The sequence below is a fragment of the Protomyctophum parallelum genome (assembly GCF_964188405.1).
Source record: "Protomyctophum parallelum genome assembly, chromosome: 1".
Taxonomy (NCBI): domain Eukaryota; kingdom Metazoa; phylum Chordata; class Actinopteri; order Myctophiformes; family Myctophidae; genus Protomyctophum; species Protomyctophum parallelum.
This window is the reverse complement of record NC_139697.1, coordinates 20,620,406-20,630,921: the sequence shown is the minus strand read 5'-3', so window position 1 is coordinate 20,630,921 and position 10,516 is coordinate 20,620,406. Positions and strand designations below refer to the sequence as shown.

The window sequence follows — 10,516 nt, the reverse complement described above, 5'->3', positions numbered from 1 at the left end:
GGTTTTGCTATTGTGTAAGTGCATTGCCATTTTTCACTTAGGGGCACTCATGCATCTCGTGCACGTGCGCGCGCGCGCGTGTGTGTGTGTGTGTTGGGGGGGGGGGGGGGGAAGGGTCCGGGGCTGTCAGAGGATGTGAGAAGCAGTGTGTGGAAGGGGGGGCCAAAATCAATATCACAGTCAGACTGTGCCAGGCAACTGGTTATCCGATCCCTTCTCCATCAGTTCAATATTACAAACGATGCTTTGCTGTTATTGCTGTTGTCGCTGCTGCTATAGTGCATGCTGCTGCCTGAAAACAAACACATAATATGATAGAACCCCCCCCCCCCCCCAAATCCCCTGCCCCATAGTATTACTATGTAAAGTAGGAGGTAAGGTAATCAATAATTTCATATCCGAGATATTTTTTTAAGTCTATAACCTGGTGGTCCATGCATGGCGTGTCGCAGCACGGACGCATGCTATTCATTTCATTTTTGGGGACAGTCTGCGCTGCATGGTCTGTCGACTCCCTGCTGTCATCCCGTCCCGTCCCGTCCCGAACCGTCCCGAACCGTCCCGAACCGTCCCGGCAGCGGCGGAACGCCAAGTCTTCCACCAAAGATCATTCTCTCACCCCCCCCCCCCCCCCCATCCCCCTCCCCCCGGGTAGAGTCCAGGCAATTGTATGAATTAAAATTAAACACAATATAGATCTCACCACACACGTGCGGCCATTTTTGTTACCTATTACTCACAGCCATTGTGTGTGTGTCACAGTGTGTGTGTGTGTGTGTGTGTGTGTGGGGGGGGGGGGGGGGGGGCGTGCGTGCGTAGCTCCCCCCCCCCCCCCCAAAATAAATAAATAAAAAACGGTACCCTGCTCCGCCTCCAGTCCACAAAGCAGGAAAAGGAAGAGGGAAGCACCGTCCGACCGTCCGTCCAGCTGGTTGGTGTCTGACTGGCTGACTGCTGCTGGCTGCTGCGCTAAAAGTAGCTCTCAAACAAATAAAGCCGGTGGTAAAACCCCGACGTGTTCGTCGCTCGCCGAAAATATAGCCGATCTACAAGCTCACACAGCGTTGGTTGTGAGCTGATCTATATCAGTTGTGAGCTGATCTATATCTACGGCTGTTTGTTTAAATTTTCCCCCCCCGATTATTGAGGAATAACGGGGCTCATCCCCTCGCTGCATCTCCTGTTGCAGTGTCTGCTGTCTAATTGAATCTCTCAAGCTAATGCGAGTGGTGTAGAGATCAGAGAGAGGGAGAGAGAGAGAGAGAGAGAGAGACCTTGTAGCCTAATTGTATTTATTTATAATAAATAAATAAAAACATGGACAGACTTGCTTACCCCGTTAAACGTTTACCGTGCTGCGTCCGTTGAGTTCTTCCCGGTGGGTCCACTCCTCCACACTGACTGTCTCTATAGAGTCTAGACTGTCCCGGGTTGAATATTCGAACTGTGGAATCAAAGCCCCCTCCTCACTCAGCCCTCTCTCACTTCACTCACACACTCTCTCACTCTCTCAGCTGTATGTGTGTGTATGTCGCTCGCCTCCGTGGGACAACTAACTAACTACCACGGAATATAACACGGTGCCAATCAATGCGGCATGCCCCGCCTCTGCTCCGTGACGTCAGGCACCAAAGACCAATGGCACTTATGGCAGTGACGAGTTCCTACACCCCCCCTTGTGTGCGTGCGTGTGTGCGTGTGCGTGTGTGTGTGTGTGGGGGGGGGGGGGGGGGGTATATCCGTGGATATGCTCCTGAGGAGGAGGATTCTGTGTGTGTGTGTGTGTGTGTGTGTGTGTGTGTGTGTGTGTGTGTGTGTGTGTGTGTTTGTGTGCGTGTGCGTGTGCGTGTGCGTGCGTGTGTGTGTGTGTGTGCAGCCTCCATCGAGGGTGCACACTGCACAGCACACGTTTTTGTTAATGCAGTTGCAACTTGCAACTCAATGTTTCACATTTAATGCTGCAATCCCTAATATTGAATGAAATGCAATTTTAACCAATCTCAGATGAATTGAGTATGAAGGACCCCAATGGAAACAAGCCATAGGCTTTCTTGGGTTTTCAGTCCTCTTTAGCAGACCTTGTATTGAACTGTAGCCTATACTTTCCTGTGCTTTTTTTCTGCAAACTGTTAACAAAGTATTCAATCAATCAAATGGTATATAGCTATAGGCAGGCTATTAGTGATGCATGATATAATCTGTAGCATATCGAAATCGGCCATAACGGTATCGGATCGGTCTCGAAATAATCCAGATTATATTCACAGATATTGATGACGCAATAATAATGTGACCATCAATGGTCAGAATCGGTATCGGCAGATACAGTATATGACCCTGTAAATAATCGGAGATCGGATATCGTTCATAATTTCATTAAAAAAAAAAAAAACTTTTTTTTCTTAATTTGTAGTTTGTGGACCATGCGGTGACATTGATCAAATCTTGATAAAAAACGCTTCTACTATATTATTTAGGCCCCCACAATCTAAAGCGTTGTTTCTATGTCAGTGGTTCTTCGATAAAAAAAATATAGCAGACCCGGCGCGCTATGAGCTTGTAGATCTGCTATTTTGTGCTGCACAAGGTGCCCTTTTTTGTGTGCACGTTCAAATAAATGGACAAAAAGACAGTTCTTGCTTCATATTGCTTTTTTCTCATATTAGGGGAGGAAAAATCTGGATTTTTGGTGTTGAGCTACTCTCCAGTTTAAAGATGACATGTTTTTTGTGTTGAGTTTAGGCTGACAACTGCAGTTTGTAACTTTCAAGTTGTTTCTTTCAGGTTTTCTTTCAAGTGTTCAATATTTTTGCAATATTAAAATGGTTATCTATTCCAAGTGTGTGCACTTGGAATATAATATTGTAATCAAATATTGTTTGTCCAACTTCAGGAATAAATGGAAATTTTATTTTTTACCAAATTAACTCTACAATTAATATTACAAGTGAAAATGTGCCAGTCAATAAAAAGAAAAGTGTCAAAAAAGGTTTCTAACCATCTGATTGAGGACCAACTCAGCTGGTTAGAATTTGTTTTTGTCTCAGATTATCTAAGGCAGTGTATGGGGTAATGGTGCCTCCTAGTGTCTAGAATTACTATTACTACCTGTGTTTGGTCCTCAGTTTGTGGGGTTTCTCCCTCACTAGGCCCCAAGTACTGTGTGTGTGTGTGTGTGTGTGTGTGTGTGTGTGTGTGTGTGTGTGTGTGTGTGTGTGTGTGTGTGTGTGTGTGTGTGTGTGTGTGTGTGTGTGTGTGTGTGTGTGTGTGTGTGTGTGTGTGTGTGTGTGTGTGTGTGTGTGTGTGTGTGTGTGTGTGTGTGTGTGTGTGTGTGTGTGTGTGTGTGTGTGTGTGTCCCTGTGAGCACATCTAGCCTTCAGCAGGCGTGAACTTGAAGCTCAAGTATTCTTCTTCGTGGGTTTTTTAGACAGCTGGTGGATGGAAAATAAGCTCCACCTCCGCGTCCGACGGACGCGTCGGACAGTCTCAAATGGACGCGACGGACAGACTCAAATGGAAGCCGCGCACAAGCGTGAAAATGAAGCGCGTCACCCGGCAGTGATAGGCACTAGCCAATGGAACAGATGCAGCCTGCAGCCCGTCCACTGGGAGGAGTTATACTTGTAGTTGTCTTCTTTCACGCTGTCAAACGCCCCCTGGGAGGGAATTGTGAAGCCATGTCAAGGGATACAGGAAGACATCTGGGCAGTGGGCAGCTCGAACTGCTCGAAGTAACATTATGTCCAAATTATTAACAAAACATTGAAAAATCGTCTGAAGAAATAAAGTAAAGCATTGGTTCTCATGTTTGCTTCAGATCACCCCTGTAATCTTTTCATCCATGGCACCCCTGGCTGAATTACATTGTCATTTACTGTAACCCTGATCCATGACATTGAAAATAATAATAATTTACTTTATAAAATAGCCCGTTCTCTTCACCATGTGCTGCCCTTCTCATCATCATTATCCATCTCCGTGGTGGTCTAGTGGTTAGGGTGCTGCGCTCTCACCGCAGCGGCCCGTGTTCGATTCTCGGTTAGGGAACACTGTTTTATGATGAATTCCTGTTCTGTTCTTTAACTATATAGAAGTGTCTATTTGTACGTCTTTAATGTTTTGATGAATTGAACAATGTGGACCCTGTTGTAAACAAGTGTAATGCTTAATTGGTTCGTCCACTCACAGTTAACAGTCTTTGTATTGAGTTTGTGCTTGAAATGTATTGTAATTCTGCAAACTGTTAATAAATATTTAAATCAATCAATCAAAAATCTCCTGCTCCTTCTCACCGCCGGGTGACACACGCTTGTCGGCAGCTTACATCTGACGCCGCGCGGAGGAGAGCGTCAGATGTAAGTTGTCCGTCCGCAAGTCGTCGGCGAAAACAAAACTAGTTTTAAAACTCCTCGGCCGGGAGGCGTACCCGGGTCCCCCGTTCCAAAGGCACGTACGTTAACCAGTCGTCTAAACAGCCATGACAGCGAAGTAGCAACAGAGCAACTTATAGCCTACATTAGAATGCGCCTTTGTCTGTGTCAACATCTTGTCACTCAAACGTCCCTCTCACGCCCACTTCGCTAACGAAGAAATAGAGGACTACAGGCGTTTAAATAGGCTTCCGTGTGCGTCTCCTCTAGGAACCGCCCAAAGCCCCGGAAGGATTTAAAGTGAGACCTGACGCGACGGACTTCTGACGCTTCACGCCTGCCTAGTGTAGCCACAGCCAGTGTGTGTGCAGCATTACATGAAGAGCACAGCGTAACTGCACGTTTGCATAGTAAGTGCTTTCTTGAGTTTTCAGTCCTCTTTAGCAGACCTTGTATTGAACTGTACTTTCCTGTGCTTTTTTCTGCAAACTGTTAAAGTATTCTATCAATCAATCAAATGGTATATAGCAGGCTATGAATCGATGCATGATATAATCGGTACTGGTAGCATATCGGAATCGGCCATATTGTCCATAAAAACGCCATATCGGTATCGGATCGTCTCAAAATAATCCAGATTATTTTCACAGATATTGATGACGCAATATTAATGTGACCGTGAATGGCTCTGTCGATTTTGTTTTCTAATGTTTGAAGGCAGCATAAGTATAATATTGGAATTGGTCAGATACAGTATGACCCTGTAAATTTGTAAATTGATTGAAACCTTTTATTTATTCTCGAAAAGAGCATTGAGGTTCTCCCTCATTTTCAATGCTGACGAGATCACATAAGACAATTTATAAAACAAAGACCGGTATAAAGATATTTGGACATTAGGACTAGAGTAGAGGAATAGAGTCAGAGACAGCAGAAGGTGGTCTGTAGACACAATTACTACAGGAGATGGCCCTATTTGGATCTTCAGAGCGAGGAATTCATAATAATTTGGCTGAGTAATGGAGTCCAAGATTGACACAGAGAAAACTGATTTGACGTAGATGACCACTCCCCCTCCTCGTTTGACCTTATCAACTCTAAACACATTATAACCTGATGTGCAATGACTGTATCACTTATATGTTTTTCTTAGCCATGATTCACTCGTTTTTTGGACAACACTTCTAATATTTAAATGAATTATACCTAGGCCATTTCTATTTTTAAAAGCGTCTGGGGATAATGGGATGGATGAGGTAGGTATAGCCAGGGACAGTCATGGTTTACAATGTATGCCTACTTCTTAAACATCAACGCCATCCACAATCACAACACCAGAGAGAGCTCCACAAGTTTCGTTCAACCCAGATTAGGCTCAAACAAGGGGTTGAATTCATTTCGGTCCTATACCACAGAAATGTGGAATGCCCTACCAACAGTGTATACAGGACTCAAAGGAATGTTAACTAAAGTGTGGTTATAATTAAGCATCCGAGCGACGCTCCATAACAGCCACGAGAGGGCGACATTGTACACCCTACTTGCTGAGGACTATTCTCTGTGGAGAGCGGGCATTTACGGATGGTAGGCCTATATGTGCTCTCCTAAAATATACTTCTTCCAGTGTATATTTGTCTTGCTATGCAGACGACCTTCAACAATATGTAACTCCAGCACACACAACCTCTAATTCTCAAAACGTGGCTTGAGCTAAATCCATAAGGTAGACTACCCCATAGCAAAAGGCTACTCACACTAATGTGAAGTGAGCGTTGCCTTTTGAGACAAGCACATGCAGTTGGTGACATACTAGAATGCACAAGTAAAAATCACACCCGTGTGAAGTGAGGGGCGCTCTTATCATCGTACGTCATTGTGACATAAAATGTCAGACACTGTATATGACATTATAGATATATAGGCACCACTCAAAAAATAAAAAGTAATGAGAGAGGGTCTTTTATTGGACAGTTAATTAATCAACAGGCTATACCCTATACACCTTTGTTATCATTTCACTGACTTGGAGTACAGTATTATATACAGTATGGCACATCATGTATCACGAACAACAGTGGTTGCTGGGGGTGGGGAGAACAACAGTGGTTGCTGGGGGTGGGGAGAACAACAGTGGTTGCTGGGGGTGGGGAGAACAACAGTGGTTGCTGGGGTTGGGGAGAACAACAGTGGTTGCTGGGGTTGGGGAGGTCAGAATCCGGAGTGAACGGTACGTGTACAGTACGACCATGTATGTAGAGGTCAGTATGTTGGCTGGAGAAGATATGAGGGCCTGTTGTGGGGGGGGGGGGGGGGGGGGGGGGCACAGGCCGTGATGGTTTCACCACTGTGATGATGTGTCGTATCTGAGAAGAGAAAGATCACATTGAGTTATTGAGTTATAGTGAAAAACAATGTTTTTCTTACAATGAATGAATGAACACGAACGCGCGCGCGCGCACACACACACACACACACACACACACACACACACACCTAGACTGTGGCAGTGTGTCTCTGGTGTCCTTCAGCAGCCGATCTGACACCAGTGTGTCCAGAACCTCAGGACTGGACCTCTTCCCATACCTGAACCCCGGGAGGAGGACAGAGAAAGATATAGGGAGGGGAGAGAGAGAGAGAGTGCATGGGAGGGGGGAAGGACATGGATAACATCAGCTGAGTGACTATATTTAACACAACCCGTGTGAAGTGAGGAGCGCTTATCATCGTATATCATCATTATACATCATCTTTTTCCGGGAATTTCCGGCCAATCACAATTTGCACCCTCACCTTCGTCTTCAATGTCAATGGAATTTAATGTTTGTGTTATAGGACAAACTTTGTGTGTGTGCAAAAATGTGTGTACAAAAATAAGAACAAAAATAACCCCCCTAAAACCTTTCATTCAAACACATTAAAGTATCACTCATCATACTGCTGAGACAAGTTGTGGGATAAATCGAAGGAGACCATGATAAAAAAAAAAGAAAGCTCAGCCATTACAGCCAAGAGGTGAGTCGTAGGTGGTTACAGATCTATGGTAGGTGGTCCCATTCTGCTCCTCAGATGATAAGCCTTGGTGACGCGTTTGAAAGGTCCCCACATGGGCAGCATCCAAGCCAGCAGCAGTCACATTATGAAGAGAAACCAGAACATTGCATCATCAGCCTTTTGCTTGTTTGGCCTTTGGCAACTATTGTTTTGTTTGTTTGGTCATTGTTTCCATCTCGATGTAACGCGTCCTTGGTTCTCTTGAAAGGTGAGTTCATTAATCCATAAATATGCAGGTTGGTATTCATAGAACAACGTGATCCCTGTGATCTCTGAATCACACTGACAGACATGCAGCTCCAACATGCAACAATGGAAAGGGACATTCCTTTATATTTCCCCAACATTCATTATCAGTATATCAGCTGCTAATCATATATATCTTAACACCATCTCTAAGGCTGGAATAATAAAGTGGAAAAACGATATAACATAATAGGTCATTAACTTGCATGACCATATTGTGACATTTCTGCAAAAAATATAATCCAAGCTATTTTTTTGACAGTATTTCTATCCAGGACAATAATTTCATTCAAAGTAATGGACATATTTAAAGGGTTGCTACTCTTCTGCACTCATGACTTATCGTTAGCTTTCATAACTATATGGGTGTAACCTTGACATGGTCTCAGAATTAACTCCTGAATTTAGACTGGCTGAAATTGCAGGAATAAGTATAGGGATATAACTGAAAATACAGCGCTCTCTCTCTCTCTCTCTCTCTCTCTCTCTGACACACAGCTGCTCTAAAATAGATTAACAGATCATTACAAGTGAATAGAACAGAACAGAATTGTCTTCTGTTCCTGATGGACTCTCTTCAGGACTGAAGAGAGGGTTGGAGTGCTCAACCCTTGAGCCTTGAGTCCTGCTGTCTCCCTTCTATATCTAGGAACGGGAAAAAAAACATTGCATGGATGCACCTGGGACGTATCCTCAGTGATGTATCCCAAGGTCATCAGGGTTTCGGGTCTCGCAACATCATACTCCTCACTCAGGTGACCCAGCCGGGGTCCCAGTAGTTATACCCACGATCAGTCCCATTAGAGAAAGACCGGGGCCACACAGTCCGCCGCCCTCCAACTATACTCTGCCGGGCCTGGGGAGGTCCGGACAAATTGAAGGACTATACTATAGGCTCTGTGGCTAAAATAGACTGTATATACACTGTACATATATGGACAACCAAGTCATTTCAGAATGCAACTGGTTAGCTAGTAGTTTATTGACAAGAGAGATTATGTTTTTTTATTTTTTCAATGTGAAATTATTGTAGTATAGTTTATTGATTTTGGGCGGGAACCCCTTTTGGTGTTAACATTATGTTATGCTTTATAGCTATTGAAAAATAGCAGACCTACAAGCTCGTAGCGCGCCACCGAGTGGCGCGCTACGAGCTTGTAGGTCTGCTATTTTTGAAAAATCGAAGAACGACTGACATAGAAACATAGCTTTTTCAGAAAACTGTCAGGATGTAGAAGACATTTTTAGAATCTGATCTCAGGTCAGAATGGGTTAAAATGAGTGCCCCAGAGCCATGCAGGGCAGCATGTGGGCAGCTTACCTCTGTCGTGTGATGAGGTTAATGTAGTGCCGCAGGGAGGAGTAATACTTGGCCAGGTCCTCTGCCGGGGCGTCCTCCCCTGGGTTCTCTGGTTTGACCGGGTATCCTTCCGCCAGGGCGCCTATAAGGCACATCAGTGCCCACAGACAGAACCCTGGCGACGTCCCCATGTTGGCATGCATCTGCCCAAAACATGTTTTTATTATAACATTAAATATATATTTATTTACATTTACCTGCACATGCTCGTTGCAATGCCTTTATGAAAGTATATAGTTTTATTTATATTTTGTGTTCTTATGCTTGATGCAATTTATTAATTTAACTATAGCCTATACTGCATTGATGCCATTTAACTATAGTTTCCAGTTTCCTAAAATGCAGTCTATAAGTCAATATGCTACAGTTTAAAATGGGGTTAGGTTTTACAAAACATTCTACATTTCAACATTATTTCGTTTTGTCTCAGATAGGAATAGCCTGTCATTTAGTAGCCTAGTGGTTTTCAACCAGTGGTCCGGGGAGGGTTCCAGGTGGTCCCCAGCTAAATGATGGAGAGTTGGTAACCAAATGGACCCTTATAGATCTTTAACTCTGGAGAGTGTAAAATTACCCATTTGGTTTCATTTTATGCTCTCAAGAGTACAATTATTGTTAAACATCTGCATTACTTAATTTACAAGAAGTCTACACAATTAGAGAATGTAGAATAATTGTCAATGCCTCTGGTCTGCCTCTGCCTGTTATCTCTCCTAATGGTACCAACGTCAATACAGCATGGATTGTGGACAAAATATTATCCAACAACAACAAAATCGTGTAAAATATTGTGTCTGAGAGGCAAAATGTCAGGGTTGAAAATCACTTTTATACAATTTATCTTCTATTTCTTAAAAAGAAATGCTATACTTACAATGAATGCTAGGTAAGATTGGATGTTTGTTGGATTTCCTTGTCTCTTCTATACTCCAGACAGTGTTTCTGCACTCTGCAGAGTTAGTGGTTTTATATCGCCGTGCGCCAGACAGACGCGCTTGGGGAGGGCGTGCGCTCCGCGAAGCGCACGTCTGTTGCGCGCGTCACCGTTGACGACGTCATCACCGTTTTTCCTCACTTATAATGTGGTGTGTGTGTGTGTGTGTGTGTGTGTGTGTGTGTGTGTGTGTGTGTGTGTGTGTGTGTGTGTGTGTGTGTGTGTGTGTGTGTGTGTGTGTGTGTGTGTGTGTGTGTGTGTGTGTGTGCGCGCGCGCAAGCTGTGTGGCCAGGTGATGTAGTAGGCCAATTAATGAACTCATTCTTAAAAAGAAACGTGTTAAAGTGTTACAAAAACCATGTGTTGTTGTAACTCTAATTCATAGAAGTGAAACACCTGCAAGTGATTAATATGTGAGTTAGGCAGCGGTGGACATGCAGGACAAAGTCTCAACCCCATAGTAGACATTTGCTCCTGGTCAGCAACTATAGGCTTGCCGCAAGTGTAAATTGCTCAGTCAAATTTGTAGGCCTACTTGATTAATGTATAGGAGTA

The 10,516-nt window shown here is 44.0% G+C and overlaps 1 protein-coding gene across 1 annotated transcript; it reads right to left on the bottom strand.

Moving 5' to 3' along the window:
• Positions 1–6,615: 6,615 nt before the first annotated feature.
• Positions 6,616–9,960, bottom strand: npy (neuropeptide Y). The gene is made up of 4 exons (XM_083778232.1): positions 9,902–9,960; positions 8,989–9,170; positions 6,864–6,953; positions 6,616–6,733 (listed from the first exon to the last, which is right to left on the bottom strand). The coding sequence occupies exons 2-4, from the start codon at positions 9,168–9,170 to the stop codon at positions 6,709–6,711; spliced, it is 297 nt and encodes a 98-aa protein (XP_083634358.1). The 5' UTR covers positions 9,902–9,960; the 3' UTR covers positions 6,616–6,708.
• Positions 9,961–10,516: the final 556 nt, after the last annotated feature.

Excerpts from the sequence above, each read along its gene's own strand:
- npy (XM_083778232.1), bottom strand. The coding sequence starts at position 9,170 with ATGCATGCCAACATGGGGACGTCGCCAGGGTTCTGTCTGTGGGCACTG. Across the intron at positions 6,954-8,988 it reads AACCTCATCACACGACAGAG|GTATGGGAAGAGGTCCAGTC; the intron begins GTAAGCTGCCCA and ends CCCGGGGTTCAG. Across the intron at positions 6,734-6,863 it reads GACACACTGCCACAGTCTAG|ATACGACACATCATCACAGT; the intron begins GTGTGTGTGTGT and ends TTCTCTTCTCAG.